This window comes from Silurus aristotelis (assembly GCF_946808225.1).
Source record: "Silurus aristotelis genome assembly, chromosome: 12".
NCBI classification, from domain to species: domain Eukaryota; kingdom Metazoa; phylum Chordata; class Actinopteri; order Siluriformes; family Siluridae; genus Silurus; species Silurus aristotelis.
Genome location: NC_139585.1, coordinates 29,482,592 through 29,502,408, shown reverse-complemented (window position 1 = coordinate 29,502,408; position 19,817 = coordinate 29,482,592). Strand labels below are relative to the sequence as shown.

Here is a 19,817-nt window from a genome sequence, read left to right as displayed (position 1 = left end):
ATAAATAAATAAATAAATAAATAAATAAATAAATAAAAATTTAAAACAACAAAATAAAACTTAAATAGCACAAAAAAATATTTAACACAGCAAACTTTAACGACACTGAAGTAAATCGGTCTTAATTTTATATATATATATATATATATATATATATATATATATATATATATTATATAGCATGGTATATTTTTTATACCTTAACATGTAATATTTTATAAAAAAAATTTTTTTTTTACTATTTACATGTTGGACAGTCGTAAAAAGCGTTTTACGACGTGATCTGTATGAATGTGTATATGATGAATAAAAATGTGATCAACTCGTTGGTTCCCCAGACATAAAATATAAATAAATTAATTTCTCTTAGATCCACTTGGTCTGTATTTGGAGGAAAAAATTAAAAATAAAAACTTTGAAGTTGCTGGTAAGAAGATACCGTGCTGCCAGGACGCAAGTTTTCAACTAAATAGGCTCTTGAACGTGCGCGTTAGTTTTATTGAACACCTACAAACCCGATTCATTAAAAAAAAAAAAAATGGTTCCAATCAGCTTATAAATGATTTGTATAAGTGTTAATTTTTATATAAATATATAACCAAAGTGCATTATAGATATTTAAATGAGTAAAGGCAGAAACAGCGCCACCTCTAGTGAGCTGGTCAACTGCCGGTACTTCACTACTCACATTTGTATATCTGGTGGTGGAATAATCCCCTGTGTGGGATCAGTATCTAGAAGTAATCAAACAGACAGACGTTCAGAGCAGGAAGTAAGGCAGCGGATGCCACAACGTCAAAACCGAGATATGCAGATAAAGCGTCCTTCATCAGTAAACACTCTGGTTGGAGCTTTGGTGAAGCAGAAATCGTGAAAACTTGAGGCACTCACTTTTTTTTTTTTCCAGTTTTACATCGAGCAGAATCGTTTGTTCAAAACGGAGAGATAAAAACGGTTGTAAGACGGCGGAGAAATTAAAGGTGAAGCTATATTTCAGAGTCATAAGCCTGGCACGTCAACCACCACCACCACACCTGAGCTTCAGTAAAACCGACATCTCAAAATCTCTGCTCTTTCAATCATCACCCAGTAACAACGTCGTGTTGGTGAACTTCAGACCGTTTTCCATCATGCAATCGGTGAGAACATCTGTATAAAAATCTCACTTTATAAATGGCGATACTAATGAAGGTTAAAGTACGACACACACCTGCTCGAGAGCACGCTGTACTTCCACTGCTTTTACAACATGCTGATAACGTGCACACGCGCATGCGCACACGCGTCGTCACGGTGATAAGATTGTGTTTCATAAAACATAAAAAAAAAGTGCTGCCTTGAATCTTTTGTGCTGCACTCTAATCATCACACCACCGGTATATCATCAAAACGTCCCGGGTCCTTCAGGGGGCCTCTCAAACGTCCCAGGTCCTTCAGGAGGTCTTTCAAACGTCCCCCCAAACGTCCCGGGTCCTTCAGGCGGTCTCTCAAACGGTCTCCCAAACGTCCTGGGTCCTTCGGGCGCTTTCCCAAACGTCCGGGGTCCTTCGGGCGCTCTCCCAAACGTCCCGGGTCCTTCAGGAGGTCTCTCAAACGGTCTCCCAAACGTCCCGGGTCCTTTGGGCGCTCTCCCAAACGTCCCAGGTCCTTCGGGCGCTCTCCCAAATGTCCCAGGTCCTTCAGGAGGTCTCTCACTATAATGGTGCGATTTGATGAAACTTCTAATCGATTGTCCCTTTTGATCTCAAACCCAAATGTCTTTGGAATTGGCCGTTCTGTTACCCCTCATACCCTCATAGGCAAATCCTGGTCTGCAAGGAGAACTTTATGGCCTGACGGGGCACCAGTCTGAGAGATTCCTGATGATGATTAAAAAAAAAAAAAGGATAAAAAAGGTCCATGATGAAGATAAATGAGATGTTTTTCACACTCTGACTTGATGTCTACAGCACCACACCGTCCACCAGCTGGGATAAAAATATTCCAAACAGACCATTTTCACGAGAAGCAGCTGAAGTGAACAATCCAAACATCCGTAAAGATCCACAACGTTCTGTAAAGTTATTCCATCAGATAAAAAAAACCCTCAAAGGTCTGAAGAAGCTGCTCCTACGCTCCGTTATCAGGATCCGATCCGGTTCTGCGCTGCTCCTCTGGATGTTTGCATTCTTCTCTTATCACGAACATTCCAGTGTGTGTTTTCATCTGCGCTGGGCTCCGTCCCAAATCCACATCCTTTCTAGTGTTATTGTTCTTGGTATAAAACCATTTCCCACTTTAAACCAAGCTCAGGATGGATTCCAAGCTTTTCTTCTTGCTAGAACTTCACACGTCTTCTGGGTTGTGTGTGTGTACAACGAGCTGACCTTCATCTCCTGCCTTTCTGGGTGTGAAATAAAAGAATGATCCACCATGGATCCACAATCATCTCTCACCATGACACCACCATCACTCTGAGCTGTACCTCAGACTGATGACTGATTCTAAACATCAGTCCACATTGGGTTCCCATTTGCTGCTACAAGAACCTCCTCGGAGCAGATGTTTCCGTAGATCTTTAGGGTGTGCTTCCTGAGATTTGTGGTAATTCAGCAATAAGGATGTTAATAAGGTCAGGGACTGATGTAGGTAAGAAGGTGAGGAGGCTCCTGAGGTGCAACCCAATAGGGTTGGAGCTCTAGCAGGAGATCTTCCACTGTGAATTAAAGCTGAAGCTCAGTTTGTGCACCTGAACAAATTCTGTACCTGCGACGGCGTGAAGGAAACGGCACGTGTCTGAAAAAGCAGACGTTATTGAGCACAGGAAGCGTGAAAAGGCCGCGGATTACCTGCGTGAGGAACCTCGAGCTTCTGCAGATGTGAACTCGGAGCAGAGAGAAACAGAAAGAGGATGTGGAAACCAGCATACAAAAAAAAAAAAAACACCACCTTCGGGCCTGAGCTCTAAAACTCACGTAGGTACTTTCTCATAATCGCACCACGTCTGCGTACACGTGAAACCAGTCTCATCAGGAGGAGCTTCATCCCACAAGCCACCAGACTCCTCCATGACCTTCTAAACTCTTCCACACGTCTCCACCTCCATCATCTCCATCATCTCATCATCGCAAATACCAACTTCTTCTTCTTTATTTTCATCGTCTCTTCTCACATGCTTTTTTTTTTAATTATTCCCACATTCGGTTTTTTATTTCATCAGCATCCGAACCGCGACCAAAAGCCGTCCGATACGAAGCTCCTTGACTCGTCTGGACGTTTTGCGCCGTCTGGGACTCGGAGTCCTCCAGACGTCCGGCTGAATTTGTTGTAGCCGTACGGAAAAAAACAGACGTCCGCATACTTTTGGTCTTGATGTATATATAAACTGAAGCTTTTGGATTGGACGCCCCCTGATTTTAACCTGAAACACTGCTGTTCACACACACACACACACACACACACACACACACACACACACACACACACACACACACACACACTCGAAGAAACATCCGGCGCAAAAAAAAGCCACATTTCACCAGATGACACATCAGCAACAAACCAAAAAAAAAAATTTATTTAATTTGATAAATAATAAAATGAAAAATTTCTCTACAATTTTTTTTTTACAACTAAAAAAAGAAAATTGTAAAAAATATATATATATATTTTAAAGCTCCTTTCTTTGCTTTTTTTATTTTTATTATTTTTTTTTTTAAAGGAAAATGTTTGTATTTTTTGTAATAAAATTGTCGTTAACTGAAAACAGCAGCAACGCAGAGGAAATAATAGATTTTTTTTATTTCTGGTATTATTTGGTTTAAAATAAAATAAAAAATTTAATTAATTCATTCAATAAATAAATAAATGGGGGGCGGTTCTGATTTAGACAAAGCAATAAAATGCAACACACAAGCAGCTTCAGTGGAAGTGTGTGTGTGTGTGTGTGTGTGTGTGTGTGTGTGTGTGTGTGTGTGTGTGTGTGTGTGTACAGTGTTAGATTTCACCCTGTGTTAATCTGGTTAATCTAAGATAAGGAAACACACTCCGGATCACGTGACCTCACGTGACCTCACACCTTCATCTCTGCCCTACATCATAAAACACATTTATTTATTTATTTGTATTTTTTTTTTTTTTACAATTATTTTTATTTATTTTTTTTTTTCTCTCGAAATTTTTAATCTAAAATAGTTTACCTTAAAAATCATTAAAATAATTAAATTAAATAATACAATTTAAATTCCTGCACTGAAATAAAAAAAAGTGATTTTTTTAAATAAATAAAACATTTTATTCAGTAATTGTTTTATTATTAATGAGAATTTTCTTCTAAGAAACACAATATTATGAAAGTGTTTTATTTGAATATAAAATAAATTAAATTGCTCTGCCCTGTGTGAAGTTAGCAGGACGGGGGTCCAGGCTACGCTAGCTACTACGCGTCAAATTTTCATTCCCCATCCGCATTCCGACACGCGCTGCGTTCCGCGCTGCGATTAGCTAACCCCACGTACTCACGTGCGACCCTCAAATCAGAGCGTAGACCTCTGCCAACCATGAACCAATCGTGAAACAGGAGGCGTGGCTTGTCCGCAAAACGGTTGGGAAGAGAAAACCACGAACGCAGCCGCGGCTATCTCGGACAGGATGTTTCATAATGAATGGGAAAACGCTCGTGTACAAAATTATAAACTATCAGGTCACTCGGCAGGTTTTCTGACGTAAAATGTCACAAAGTTTAAGAAGGGGCTGGAAGTAAAAAAAAAAAAAAAAAAAAGTTGCAAAGTTGTGAAGAGAAATGAAGCTTGGTTTAGCATAGCATCAGGTAGCGTTAAGTTGGAAAGGAAACCTGTCGCGGAAACTGAGCGAGCAGGTTTTTTTTTTTCGCCTCCACACCGAAAAATAGCAGCTTTAAAGTGCAGGAAAGGAGAAAAATAAATGTATATCAGACCTGTTTCTCTTAAAAGCTGTGCGTAACGCCCGGGCGAAGTCATACCCCCATTAATCGGCCCGGTTCTGCCCCGAGGAGCGGCTCCATGTCGGGGTAAAGCTTCTCCATAACAACCGTGCCGCTGCTCCACTTTAAAACAGCCACTGTACTGCCTTCCTCCTCAGACAGGGGGCGATATCGTTAAATCTGCAATGTGACCACTAAGCGGCGCCAGAAACAGCGTTTGTGGTTTAATCACCGCTTTGATCACTTTTGTCACTAGATGGAGACACAGAGTCCAGAAGCTACATTACTGTTTTACGTTAAGAGAATTCACAATCATGGTGTATTTCCAACATTAATGTTAACGTTTTAAATAAAAGTTATAACCTGATGAAAAAAAAAGGAAAGTATTACAGAAGTATTAATGGTTTCCACTTGTATTTGGTAAGCACTTTTATTAAAGAAATTAAATAAACTGTGAATATAAATGTTAGCTTTATAAAAGAGTTTACAAGTTTATCTTTATTGAGAAAGAGGTGATGGTACTGAGGAAAAAACTTCCTCAGGTGGGATGAAGAAGAACCCTGAGAGGAATCAGTTTAAAAAAGTGAACCCCTCCTCATCTGTGTGACACGGAATGTTCATTCATTATAGATGTATCATTGTCGAGGTTATCAGATGTCCATTGATGAAGATTTGAGTGTAAAACTGTTCATGATGATTGTAACCCTGTAAGCCACTGTAGCGAACTGTTTAGAATTACAATCCAGATCATTTTCATGGTTCTTGAGTTTTAAGCATCTACAGTAACCTCGTGGATCTTTAGGCTGTTCATGTGGAACCATCCTCAGTTCAAAACTCAAAAGTCAGGATGATCCAGACATGTCCAGACACGTGACCGAGAAGTGACAGAATTGAATAAAACATGAACCTTAGTTTCAGAGACGAGTCACAGTTTGAGTCTGTAATCTGAAGATTGTGCTTTACACTGACACTGTGCAGAGGCATGATGGGAAACACACACACACACACACACACACACACACACACACACACACACACACACACACACACACACACACTTCTGCTTGCTTCGAATTAGATGTCGTTCATCTTCTTATCAGCAGGGACACCCCTTTCTTACTCTAAGATTACGGGACGGAGAAGTTAAGATCGACGTAAAGCAGAACATTTCTGCCAAAATAAAGCGATTTTCAGCCACAGGAGCGAAAAAAAAATACATGCGACAGAAACGTGTTTGAAATCATAGACAACTCAAGTTGGAATGAAAGATTTTTTTGCTGAAAAGCATCAAACATAAAAATTATGTTCATACAAATCATACAATGCACCAAAAGTAGCAGTAGCAGTCGTACGTGTAAAACAAGAACGATGCAGAAATGAATAATAAAATGTAATCAGCTCGTGACAAAATGTCTGCTTAATGAAATCAAATCGACGTGAAGACGTGGCAAATGATGACATAATAAAATAAAAAGAAACCATCTAAAATTTTACTTAATATCACACACGGATACATAAAGAAATACGAAAAATCGGCACATTGAATTTACACATTGAAGATACTATGATAAAAAGTAGAGCAACATATTTAAAAAAAAAACACACACAATCTACTAGAACGTAGCGTGGGCGGAGCAGTTGGGGTGGGCGGGGCAAAGTGTTTTCTGCATAGAGTGTCTAAAAAAGTTTGTGAACGTAACGTCATTGTTAGAAGAGGAAATGTGTGCAACTAACCAAAGGGTTAAGCGTTGCTGTACGATCAGTCGTTTTACATCCTGGTCGTTCAACCAAATCAGATTCATAAACCTAAATCCGAAACCTTAATCGGATCGGTGTCCGTTTAAATACTTGATACTTTGTCATTTTACACTGATTTCTTTTTTTGTTGTCTTTTCCTTTAAACAAGTAAGTTACAGACCTAAAAAAAAAATGGAAAGGGGACCCGAGTGTCCTTCGCTTGAGGTGTATTGTGTGGAAAGTGAGAGTAATAGGGTCCCTTTGGAGTCTTAAAACAGCTCAGACTGAAATTTGGGGACAAAGCCAGAGTCTGTAGGGTTCACTGGGATTTTCTCAGCAGGACGAGTCGACCTTTCAGCCTTGGCGTCTCAGAATCAGTGGGAGGGCTTGTTCAGCACTGTCTCTGTCTGTGTGTGTGTGTGTGTGTGTGTGTGTGTGTGTGTGTGTGTGTGTGTTGTGGCTCTTTAGCATAAAACCCTAGCCGGGGTACAGTGTTAGTCTAATTTCAGGAGTGTGAGGCTCACATACGAAATTCATGTGATTTTTAAAGCTCCCCTTCCACATTTAGTCCCCATTTACTTACACAGTAACATCCACTCTTCTGGGAAGATGTTCCACTAGACTTTGGAGTGTGTTTTGTGGAGATTTGAGGATTCATTCAGCTACAAGGGTGTTAGTAAAGTGAGGTACTGATGTAGGTGAGAAAGTGAGGAGGTTCCTGGGGGTGCAGTCAGAGTGGTAGTTCATCCAAAAGGTGTTCAATATGGGTTTAGAGCTCTATAGCAGGAGATCTTTCAGTCCAACACATGGGAAGCTTCACCGAGCTGGTTTTGTGCATGCTGGAACACATTTGGGTGGACGTCGCATACGGTTGCGTTTCTCCAACTTTGAGGTAACAGTATGTGGAAGAACCACATACGGCTGTAAAAGTCCCAGTGTTCCTCAGCATGTCAGTGTTCCCCAGCATGTCAGTGTTCCTCAGCATGTCAGTGTTCCTTAGCATGTCAGTGTTCCCCAGCATGTCAGTGTTCCTCAGCATGTCAGTGTTCCTCAGCATGTCAGTGTTCCTTAGCATGTCAGTGTTCCCCAGCATGTCAGTGTTCCTCAGCATGTCAGTGTTCCTCAGCATGTCAGTGTTCCCCAGCATGTCAGTGGGACTCGGTTTGACCATGAAGAATTAACCTGCAGTATACAGGGTTCAAATCATTTCGTTCACAGCGAAGCAAAAAAAAAAAAAACATAGAAAATAATAAAAGTATACAACCCATTTAATATTATTATTATTTTAATAAATGCAAAAACAAATACAAATAAAAAAAAGTACAGATTTACAATAAAAGAAAAAAAATCTACTTATTTTCTTTGAGATTTGCTCGAATAAGTGTTGAAATAAATTCATTTTCCATTATTTGTCAATATTTATTCTGATTACTGATCACTAGTTGTTATTATTTTGATTGCACGGATATTAAACCTGTGGAGTGTGTGTGTGTGTGTGTGTGTGTGTGTGTGTGTGTGTAGTGCAATCAACTTTTATTGAAAAATATAAAATAAAAAAAGTGTGGGGGAGGGGGGGGGGGTCCGTGCTGCAGATGTGTGTGTGTGTGTGTGTGTGTGTGTGATCACTGAGGTATGAAACCTGTTTGGTTTTAGTTGCGTCTGTTTTTGGCCAATCTCAGTCTGAGTCTAATTAGAGCTGCAGGTGGTGGTGTGAAGCCTCATCAACACACACACACACACACACACACACAGCGTGCTTCGATAGAATTTCCTGGAGTTTATGCTTCTCAGAAGAACAAGATTCAGATCTTCAAAAAAAAAGTGTTTGGGAAAGACCTGCATTAAAAAAAAACAACACACAAAAAAAAAAAAAAAAAACCTCAGGTGAAGTGTGTGTGTGTGTGTGTGTGTGTGTGTGTGTGTGTGTGTGTGTGTGTGTGTGTGTGTGTGTGTGTGTGTGTGTGTGTGAAGCCTCCATGTCCTTTTTCCTTCCCCCATCTTTCATTTAATACAACTATTTATTTATCCTTCCATCCATCCTTCTAAACAAGCTTTCATTTTTGCCAGGCTTTTTCATCCCTCTTTTTCTCATCCTTCCTGTTTTCTTTTTCTTTCTCCTTTTCTCTGTGTAATTCTTATTCCCACATCTTACCTTTTCTCTTTTTTTTAAAAAAAACTTAAAAAATTTTTTTTTTTTCCCTTTACTTGTATCTAATTTTTATTTCTTTCCCCTCCTTTTATCCAGATAACCTCTCTCTCTCTCTTTCTCTCTCTCTCTTTCTCTCTCTCTCTCTCTCTCTCTCTCTCTCTCTCTCTCTCTCTCTCTCTCTCTCTCAGAAAGATATTTGGAAGGAATTTATGGTCATTTGTGATAAAATCCCAAATTTTTTAATACACAAAATGAGACCTGGTGGACCTTTTGAGTGTGTGTGAGTGTGTGTGTGAGTGTGTGAGTGTGTGTGTGTGTGTGTGTGTGTGTATTACTAAATGAGCTGAATGTTATTTTGTACTGATGGCTTTGCTTTAATTACGCTTTCTGACCTGAGAGCGTGTTTATTAGCCGTGTTTGTGTGTATATTGTGTCCTTTTGTTTATTGAGTGAAACCACTATGCTATACGATTCCTCTCTCGCTCTCTCTTTCTCTCAACCCCCTGATCTTTGTCATTCTTTCTGTCTGTTCTTAAAAAAAACCCAGTTTCTGTCATGCTCGGTTTGCCTACAAGTCCCTGTTTTCAGGTTCCTCCCCCCCTCAGTGGAGCCATTGACTTCATTTTAATACTTATCAGTGCTTACTATAAGCAAACCTTTGGTGGGGTTTGTTTCAGGAGGGATGAGGTGATTCGGCCCTCCAGGGACAGAAGAACTAAAGTACCTTCTTGAAGTTTATATACAAGATACGGGTGTTTTGATTATGTTGACTGTATATTAGAAGTAGTCATGAATCCTGAACCTCAAAAGCACTGAATGAACTTTAGGCTTCTCATAAGAAAATATAACACACATGTGTTTTTTTAATCCCCATAAATCAGCTTACTTACCTTTTAAAGATCTGATAGACCTGAGGTAAGGTCAATAAAATGTCAATCATGGGTATATCCTAAAAAAAAAAAAAAAAAATATGATATGGAAATGAACCCCTTGTGGTTTCCACCCCTCCTCCTCCTCTATCTGGGGGCTGATGGTTGCTCTGTCTATTTACACAGCGGGATTGACGTGAAACTGTTAATTGTTTGCCTCCTAGACAGTGAGGACGTGGAGTCCTCAACTTTTCCTCCTCCTCCTCTATTATCATCATCAGCATGACAAAGCTCCGGGGGGGAGCGGAGTGGCGCGGCGCGCTCAGCCCGCACAGGGAGTCCGGAGTCCGGCTACAGATCTCCAGCACGCCGCGGTGCACCGGGACCTCCGAGGCAACTATGCGCCCGAACTCCGCGGTCATGGAGGGAGTTTTGGGGCATCACAGCGGGGCTATGGGGAGTGTGTTACCACAACTAACCAGCCCCGAGGAGAAACCTCTAGCAGGATTGATGGATGAGTCTCGGGCTGGGTCTCTTGGTGCCCCCCGACTCCCCGCGGATCAGCACGGCGGAGAATGGGCGCCGAACGCCGGCAAGAAGAAGAACTATCAGCGCTACCCGAAACCTCCGTACTCCTACCTGGCTATGATCGCCATGGTGATCCAGAACTCACCGCAGAAAAAGCTCACTCTCTCCCAGGTAAAAACTCAACCCCTGTAGCAAAAAGATTTAAATATTACTTCTTACATATTGGTTACACTTTTATCATAATGCTTAATGAGTGCTTCATCAAGTGCTATTTTATAACAAGTTGGTTTATTTTGTTCTTTTAGCTTTAAACATATGAATTTGTGTTTTTTTTGTCATTTTGTTTCTTTTGTCTTTTTCATAAAACAAAAGTAATTACACTAAACAATAACTAACTGAAACAGCTTTGATATCATTCTCAGAATTAAACTCAGAAACTACTTTTTTTTGTGTGTTTTTTCCTTACACATATTAAAGCACAATAGAGCCAGGATCTTTTAACAATCAGCTATTTGATTTTATTATTGTTAATTCGATGGCTGAGATATTTGGTGTTTTAGATATTATAGCCTATATTCCATGTGAATTTTTTTAACATCCAAGCTGAAACACCTTCAAAAAGAAAGTTTCAGACTTCAATGTCCTCCTGGTTGATAATAGATAAACTTTTTTCAAGGAAAAAAAATCTTAAAGTATTCTGTATGTTGATTCATTAAATAAACAAACAAATACATAAATCAATACAGGACCCGGAAATTCAGCTATTGACTTTTAGAAATGGTACCAATTACAATCACATTCTCACTAAGACCAAACACGCACTCTACTTGGTGTAGGGAGTGACATGAACCCAGAGCAGGACAGAGTGATAAGGATGAAGGATTAAGGGAGGAGGGAGTGAAAGTATTGCACTTTATCAAGTGTGCAAAGGTTAAAATGTCAGCCACATTAATGAATGATAATTGATAGGCGAGAGACTTGTTGTACGCTAGTCAGTGTTTGGGGGTAGCTAGCTCAATAGGTAGCAAGTCTAAACTAAAGGTCCTGAAATATTTAATGAGCGTTTTCTTGTAACAAGCTAAGTTTTTGATCAAGTGTACCGTGACAGAAATAGTATGCTCGACATTTGCAGAAATGATTTGAGCCAAAAGTAAAGTTGAGTGGTTTGACATTTGACAGTCAAAAGATGGCATCTAAACCCAAGCTAATCCCCTTTGATCTGGCTAGCTAGTTAGTGAAAAAATGTTATGCTGTCACGTTTTATTGATTGTCATGTCAGTGAACATCATTCCAAACTACAACAGTGATAATGGGTGTCTTTGCGATTCTAATTTTTCCTGTTCATCTGTTCAGATTCTGAAAGAGATCAGTACACTCTTCCCCTTCTTCAAAGGGAACTACAAAGGATGGAGGGATTCGGTACGGCACAACCTGTCCTCCTACGACTGCTTCGTCAAGGTGTGCATGCTCTCATTGTCCCTGCCGTGACTCCTGTGATGAAATTGTTTGGTTTCTAAGCAACTAATTATGATTAGCATGATCCAAAAGTAAGCATGTAAGCCTACTGTTAAGTTGTAAGACATACCATAATATTAAGCTTTGTTAAAATTGACACTAGACAACATTGTAACTTCCTGAGAAATTTTTGCAATGGTCAGTGATCTTTTTTCTTTTCATTTCTTCAGCTTGACTTGGTACTGTATCCCATAGCTTGCTAAAGTAGCTAAACAATCACATTTGTGATTTCTGTCGATTCAAATTTCCAGGTTTCCTCACATGTTGAATATTTCATTTAATCCCCTTCCAGGTGCTGAAGGATCCTGGGAAGCCTCAGGGGAAGGGGAATTTCTGGGCAGTGGAGGTGAGCAGAGTCCCACTGGAGCTGCTGAAAAGGCAGAACACTGCTGTGTCCAGACAAGACGAAACCATTTTCGCTCAGGATTTGGCCCCCTACATCCTTCAAGGCCACACTCCGACTCAGCAAGAGGAGACACAGCCCGCTGCACCTGTACTGCCCATCCGCCACCAGTCCCCTGCTCCAGAAGACCTTTATCGCCCCAAACTGGACTCATCCTTTGCCATCGATTCGCTCTTGCACAGCTTTAGACCGGCGGATACGCTTAGAGGTCGAGGTGATGGATGGGGGGCGGGGTCTAATCATCACCACTCGCCACGTCCTCGATATTTCTCATCCAACAGGAGTGCGTCGGCCAGTTCTGCTAGCCCTGCTTCTTCCTCATCATCAGATGAAGACTGGAGAGGGATTACTCGATTCGAGGCGAGAAAACGAGGGGCAGACGGAGGACACCTCGGAGCTGACGGATATGACGGTTATTTCCCGCCAGGCAAAATAGCGAAGCGCGGCAGTTCGGCACCTCCGCCTTGGGAGTTACCGACTTCCTATGCCAAATACACACCCCCAAATGCTGTAGCTCCGCCCAGCATGCGCTTCAACACGAACCCTTTCATGCCGCTCGGCTCGGTTCCGTTCTATGGCCATCACGTTGCGCCCAACCACTTCGGCGCCCATTCTTACTGGCCTCTGTTATCCAGTGGGCGTGTTTCCTTACACGCTCCGCCCTTGCTCATGGACTTGGACAGCATGCTGCAGTCAGTTCCGCCCAACAAGAGTGTGTTTGATTTGCATACGCCACCAAATCAATACGGACCTCCGTTTAGCAAGTATTCCTAACTGTGCTGCTGCCGAAATAATACTGTTACACGTGAAAAGACACATTTTCACTCGAGGCGAGAAGGCTGATTTTTATTTTTGCCACCACTGCCTATGATGACTTCAGGAACATCATCTAACACAGATCGACCGGTGAATGTAACGCAACAATGTCCAGAAACTTTGCACTGACAGTTTGCACTCGTATCTTTTTTGTTGCCGTTCTTAGTATTTTTTTTTTTTTACAATTTTTATTTCTTCAGGGAATTTTTATTTTTAATGTTCACCTCCATTGTATGAATGTGTTTTATGGCGCACTGTTTCAGAAAAGTGTGCCGTGGTGTAAAAAGTGCAGGGTATTTAACTTGCTTATTCTACCTCAAAGTTGTTGTGTTTTAAACAAATGCTACTACCTTTATTTTTTGGCCAATGTTTAAATGCTACATGGCTAGCCGGTGTGCTAAATTCCACACGTGGCTGTAATGCTACTGTAAACACTGATGCTAACTGATTGTCCAGTTAGAGTTTGTCGCATCAGTCTGATGGATGGTGGTAATCATGTGGGTTACAGAGGAGTGTGTAAAAGAGTGTGAGATACCCACCTAAATACCCCCCAAAGACACATACACCAGTGTCTCCCTTCCCCCTTAAGGTTTGAGAGAATCTCGGTGCCACTGCATCTGCATGTTGATGGCTTGTCGTTAGTCTGCAATCTCCTGAGCTATTCAGAGGGAAACTTATCAAATGCAGATAGGTGTGTGTGTGTGTGTGTGTGTGTGTGTGTGTGTCTGTCCTCTATTGTTAAAGGCTATTTAATACCCAAGAGAAGTTTTATTCCACCAGTTCTCAATCCTCTCTCAAAAGTGTCCTTGAAGTGCATTGCAGCATTGTTGTTGGTTTTTTTGTTTTTTTTGGAAGTGTGTTGCATTTTATTTTTTCCCCCACCAAATTGTCCTCAAAGTGACTCCAACTGGATCGAACTATTTGTTCACATAGTTCCATTCTTTAATTTCGGCAGGTATTTTTTTCTCTCCCTCATTTCTTCGCTATGTCTCAGCTCTCCAGATATATATTTTATGTACAAGCATCTTTCAGATCAATGTTTGCGTTTTAAACGTTTCCCTGCTCATTTTTTTCTGTCTTTATTTTATGTGACTGTGAAGGTATAAATGTATAAAAGCTCTCGTGACGTTGGGTGAATCGAACGGCTCATCGGGAATTAAACTCTTTGGTCTGTAAAATGATCAGCATAGAAACTGTGACACAATGACTCATTGTACTTTTTAATCCGTTTTTAGCTACGGAGTAAAACTCGCCCATAACAAACTTCTGTAAAACTAAACGATCATTCCCTCACCAGCCTTGCTTTTGTTTTGTTCTTTTTTACTTATTTTAACAGACCGTTGACATTGAAACCGTTCTGTATTATAAACAAGCAGCACTGGAGACTCCTTCTGTGGATATTGCCCTATAGTTTAGGGCGTGGCCACAGTCAGAGCTGCTGCCGTTCTAGAAAATGAATCGACCCGTCACCGACCCAATCGCACTCCAGAGAGAAATCAGATGTCTACATTTTACCTTTAAAGTCTGTCAGCCAGGACACGTTTTGGATGTGTGGTAATGGGAGACACGTCCTGCCTGATGGACCACATTTGCAGGTATATGAAGGTGTGAAAGCCGGTGTTTATACAAGTGCTTAGATCTGTGCCATCAGAACACTTGAGGCTGAATAGCGAAGTGTTACATTTAAAATTGCATTAGCATCACTGTAACCGTGGAGACCTTTAAATAATGACTTATCATCATGAGAACATGCACAGTAAAAAAAACAATCATCTCTGTGTAGTGCATTCAATCTAATCTATGTTTGAAAATTGATGCCCCTTCCAATGAACTACTTGCCTCTATACTATTAACTCGTGCACTATATGTCCAATAGAGTATCATTACTGGCTTCTAGACCACAACTACTGCATTACGTGTTCACCACACCACAATTACTTGCCTCGATACTCTAACTAGTGCATTACATATTCACCATGCCCCCATTACTTGCTTCTACACCATAATTGGTGCACTGCATATTCACTACACCACCATTTTTGCCTCTTTACCCTAAGTAGTGCATTATATGCACTAATTAGGGTAAAGAGGCAAAAATGGCGGTGTGTAACTAGTGTACCATGTGCCCCATAGGGCACCATTACTGGCCTCTATACCCTAACTAGTGCAATATTTGTTCAATAGGGCACCATTACTTGCTTTTACACTGTAGCTAGTGCACTATATGTCCAATAGGGCACCATTACTGGTCTCTACACCCTAACTAGTGCACTATATGTCCAATAGGGCACCATTACTGGTCTCTACACCCTAACTAGTGCACTATATGTCCAATAGGGCACCATTACTGGTCTCTACACCCTAACTAGTGCACTATATGTCCAATAGGGCACCATTACTGGTCTCTACACCCTAACTAGTGCACTATATGTCCAATAGGGCACCATTACTGGTCTCTACACCCTAACTAGTGCACTATATGTCCAATAGGGCACCATTACTGGTCTCTACACCCTAACTAGTGCACTATATGTCCAATAGGGCACCATTACTGGTCTCTACATCCTAACTAGTGCACTATATGTCCAATAGGGCACCATTACTGGTCTCTATGCTATAACTAGTGCACTATATGTCCAATAGGGCACCATTACTGGTCTCTACATCCTAACTAGTGCTTTAAATGTTTGTGTTTACCATTACTAGTCTCCACATGCTAACTATTGTGCTATCTACCCTACAGAACGTGCTTTTACACCCTAGATAGGGTGTAAAAGCACGTTCTGTAGGGTAGATAGCACAATAGTCTTCTATCAAGCAACTACTTCCACACCATAAAGTGTAATAAAAGGTTTTAATAGCAAGCCGATAGCAAATCTCTAAACCGGGAAGAATATATCGAGTAGTGCATTACTGTAATCTCTGAAAATGCTAATATGGTTCAAAGTCTTTGATGTGTGATCTGTCTTCCTTCTGCCGTGTCTCACTGCACCTCCTGCTGTGTCTCTCTGTTTTACACCCCTTAGTCCTATTTCCTCCCGGCCCTGCACTTCTTCACAGATAAACCTCACCTTGCAGAGCGTCACAGTAAAAAGGCTGAATGCGACGAAGGACTTTTCCGATGTGATTTGATTCCGATTCGATACGTCCCAGTGTGATAACCGTCCACAACATCAGAATCCCTACTTTGCTTCTGTAGGGTGACCTCAAAGCAACCTTCTGAGGTCGAGGTTAATCTAAAATGATCTTTTGTTTTGTCATTTATAACAACGCAAAAACACTTTCTGGTGTCTCCATCCTCAGCATTCTCCTACTGATATACCCCATGTCCCTCCTCTGCACATGTCCAAACCATCTCAATCTCGCCTCCCTCACCTTGTCTCCAAAACGTCCTACATGCGCTGTCCCTCTAATGATCTTATTTCTAATCCTGTCCATCGTCATCACTCCCAACGAACATCTCAACATCTTCAGCTCTGTGTTACTCAATGCCACTGTCTCTAATCCATACAACATCTCAGGTCTCACCACAGTCCTATAAACTTTCCCTTTTACTCCCACAGATACTCTACTATCACAAATCACTCCTGCTATCACTCTTCTCCACCCACTCCACCCTGCCTGCACTCTTTTCTTTACTTCTCTAACACACTCTCCATTACTTTGCACTGTTGACCCCAGGTACCTGAACTCCTCCACCTTCTCCACCTCTTCTTCCTGCAACCGCACCCCTCCACTGCCCTCCCTCTCATTCACACACATGTACTCTGTCTCACTCCTACTGACTTTCATTCCCCTTCTCTCCAGCGTGTACCTCTTCCTCCACGAGTGTGTAAAGCTGTTCTTCATACTGACTGAGGATTTTTTTTACAATGAAAATAAATGTATATATTTGTTCGGACTAAACAAATGTGTTTCCAAACAGTAATTAGATAAATTGATCATTTTTTACAAAATAAATAAATGTATATTAAAGAATATTATACAAATGAATAAAAAAATTGCTTCCTCAAATAAATTTACAAAGAAATTATTGTTAATTAATACAAAAATTACTATATTTTTATGTAAATAGTACAATAATTACAATTTACAATATTTTCTATTTAATATCATTTTTAAAAATATATTTTTTAAAAATATATTTTCTTTATTTTCATGTAAATATAAAGAATTTCTTTTTTTTAAATATATATATATATATATATATATATATATATATATATATAATCACAGATATGTTACCAAAATAAAATTAATAATACAATCAAAAATCTTTTTTATTTTCTAAAACAAAATAAAAAAAAAAATTGAGAAACTAATGTGGTTAAATAAAAATCAAAAATTCATTAATAATAAATGCACAATATAATAATGCAAATAATTTTTTTAGGCAAACTCACAATATATTTTTCCAAATAAATAAAAAACACAGATTTAGTTTGATAGTAAGATCAGCAGCATGAACCCGAGCAGGAGGAATTTCAGACTTGTGTCTGTCGATAATAAAACTCCGATTCGGATCACAAACCCGTCATTTATTCACGTGGTGCTGATCTGTGCTAATGATGAGCGTTAGGTCGAACCCCCCGCTGTTCTTATCACACACAGGAATCCGTAAAGCTTCAGCGCTCTGGTGTTCTTCACTGGCCTGAACACACACACACACACACACACACACACACACACACACACACACACACACACACACACTTTTTCCATGCAAACCCACATAGAGATCAGTGCAGAAAAGACCAGAAATATGATCTAAAAATGTTTACATTGAAATTAATTTCTTGAAAGAGTCTGCATTGTTAATAACAATATAATCACATTAATTGTAATAAAATCTATTGTGTTTCATTTTTAAAACACAGTGAAAGTAAAAGAAAAAAAGGAAAACCTTATTTCTACTATATTTTTTATTTAAAAAAAAGGGATACACTTTGCATAATTCTTTTTCTAAGATTTAAAACAGAATAAATTTGCTTCATTCTATTTTAAATAATCTTACTTTTTAAATTTTTTTATATGTATCATTCATTTACTATTATGTTTTAGTTAATTTAATTAAACATTAGGTAATTTCGTTATTCGAGTTTCTACAAGTTCTGTGTCATTTTCGCTGAATTCTTTTTGAACGATAAGGTTCTTTAAATAAGCATTAACATATTATTATTAATAACCAGAAAAGATTTTATTGAGGTTTGAAGAGACAGAAAGTAACAGTATTGAACTTTTTTTTTTAATTCATTTATAGTTACATCATGTACATCTGCTCCTGCTCCTGCTCTACAGGTGGCGCTGTGAGTGTTTCAAGACAATATCGGAGAGTAGAAGATTTGTTTGGTGTGGCGACAATTCTGCAAACTAACACGTTAATGCTTTATCGCTACATAAAAGTTGTTACAACACTAAACTGCACAATAAGAAAAAGGTCGTAAAAGGCAAAATGTTTTAAAAACATAAAACTACTCTCCGTTATTATAATTATATATTGTAATTACAACGTATAAAAACGACCAACGATCCGATAACCAACGCGGTTTATAACAACGCCTGGTCCTCAAGAACATGGACGTGATAAGACGTGTATTTAAACATGCACAAATCAGGTAGGCGATGCAGATCAGGTAACCACAGACGGAGTATAAGCACAAGTTCAGTCATTACTGTTTTAGCTGCATTCAATCAACTCGGAATTTCCTAGCTTTATGCTCAGACACTCTCCTGAGTTCGCTGATAGTCGTACACACTCCCTCTCTCAGCAAACACTCGGGTTAAACAGCGCCGCTCAGAGGACGAGTGCTGCTTCCCTTCCTCCTTCTCCTCCTCCTCCCCCGCTATACCGTAACCTCCTCCTCCGGGGGTGTGAAGAATAAACCTGTCCTGTAGGGGGAGTAAAAAAAAAAGAGTGAGCTCAGGAATGCATGTGGGTATTCCTACTTACCCCCCCCCACACACACACACACACACACACACACACACACACAGTCATACCCCAGGCTGCAGGCTGACGGAGGTCTTTGCTCCCAGGTTTAACACTCGTCCATCAGCTCGCTGTAACAGATTCAGTCCAGCTGTTCCACTCTCTCCTCCTAAACACACACACACACACACACACACACACGGAGGTAAAAAATCTACACCAGTAAACACACCACAGGATCGTGTTTAAGAAGGCAGGTATTTAATGAGGGTGGTGATTAATAATGCATGTGTTGACCGAGGCAGATGTTGACTGAGGTTGGTAATTAAAGAGGCAGATGAGGCAGGTGATTAAAGAGGCAGGTGACTATTAGATTGGTGATTACGGTAGATGAGGCAGGTGATTTTTGAGGCAAGTGATTAATAAGACAGGTGATTAACATGGCAGGTGATTAACTAGGCAGGTATTCATGTAAAAACGAGGCAGATGAATAACGAGGCAGGTGATTATGAGATTGCGATTAACGAGGCAGGTGATTAATGAGGTAGACGAGGCAGGTGATAATTGAGGTAGACGAGGCAGGTGATTAACAAGGCAGGTGATAAATGAGGTAGATGAGGCAGGTGATTAACAAGGCAGGTGATAATTGAGGTAGACGAGGCAGGTGATTAACAAGGCAGGTGATAATTGAGGTAGATGAGGCAGGTGATAATTGAGGTAGACGAGGCAGGTGATTAATGAGGCAGGTGATAATTGAGGTAGATAAGGCAGGTGATTATTGAGGTAGATAAGGCAGGTAATTAACTGGGCAGGTGATTATTGAGGTAGACGAGGCAGGTGATTAACGAGGCAGGTGATTACCATGCAGACCGTATGGCCGTGTTGACCGTCTCTCCGTCAGCACTGACAGAACCACTTCATCTCTGAAGAGA

At 40.3% G+C, this 19,817-nt stretch overlaps 3 protein-coding genes across 4 annotated transcripts in view; 1 reads left to right on the top strand and 2 right to left on the bottom strand.

Moving 5' to 3' along the window:
* Positions 1-5,086, bottom strand: part of ppp1r16a (protein phosphatase 1, regulatory subunit 16A) — a 20,035-nt gene extending 14,949 nt beyond the window's left edge. Inside the window, exons 1-2 of one of the 2 annotated variants that reach the window (XM_083557253.1) lie at positions 4,934-5,086; positions 689-734 (exon numbers count right to left, since the gene is read on the bottom strand). The gene's annotated coding sequence lies outside the window, so the exon portion shown is untranslated. The remainder of the gene's footprint in view (positions 1-688; positions 735-4,933) is intronic. The other variant, XM_083557252.1, reaches the window with a different exon arrangement.
* A 4,890-nt stretch (positions 5,087-9,976) lies between these two features.
* On the top strand, positions 9,977-14,249 carry foxh1 (forkhead box H1; the record flags this gene model as incomplete). The annotated part of the gene is made up of 3 exons (XM_083557264.1): positions 9,977-10,393; positions 11,576-11,680; positions 12,030-14,249. 3 exons carry the CDS (start codon positions 9,977-9,979, stop codon positions 12,912-12,914), a joined length of 1,407 nt encoding a protein of 468 aa, XP_083413390.1. The 3' UTR covers positions 12,915-14,249.
* A 3,750-nt stretch (positions 14,250-17,999) lies between these two features.
* oplah (5-oxoprolinase, ATP-hydrolysing) overlaps positions 18,000-19,817 on the bottom strand; it is a 14,400-nt gene continuing 12,582 nt past the window's right edge. The window contains exons 25-27 of the mRNA XM_083557244.1: positions 19,747-19,817; positions 18,957-19,054; positions 18,000-18,845 (exon numbers count right to left, since the gene is read on the bottom strand). The exon at positions 19,747-19,817 is cut by the window's right edge and continues 90 nt beyond it. Of these exons, the coding sequence (XP_083413370.1) occupies positions 18,675-18,845; positions 18,957-19,054; positions 19,747-19,817 (340 nt within the window). The 3' untranslated portion in view covers positions 18,000-18,674. The remainder of the gene's footprint in view (positions 18,846-18,956; positions 19,055-19,746) is intronic.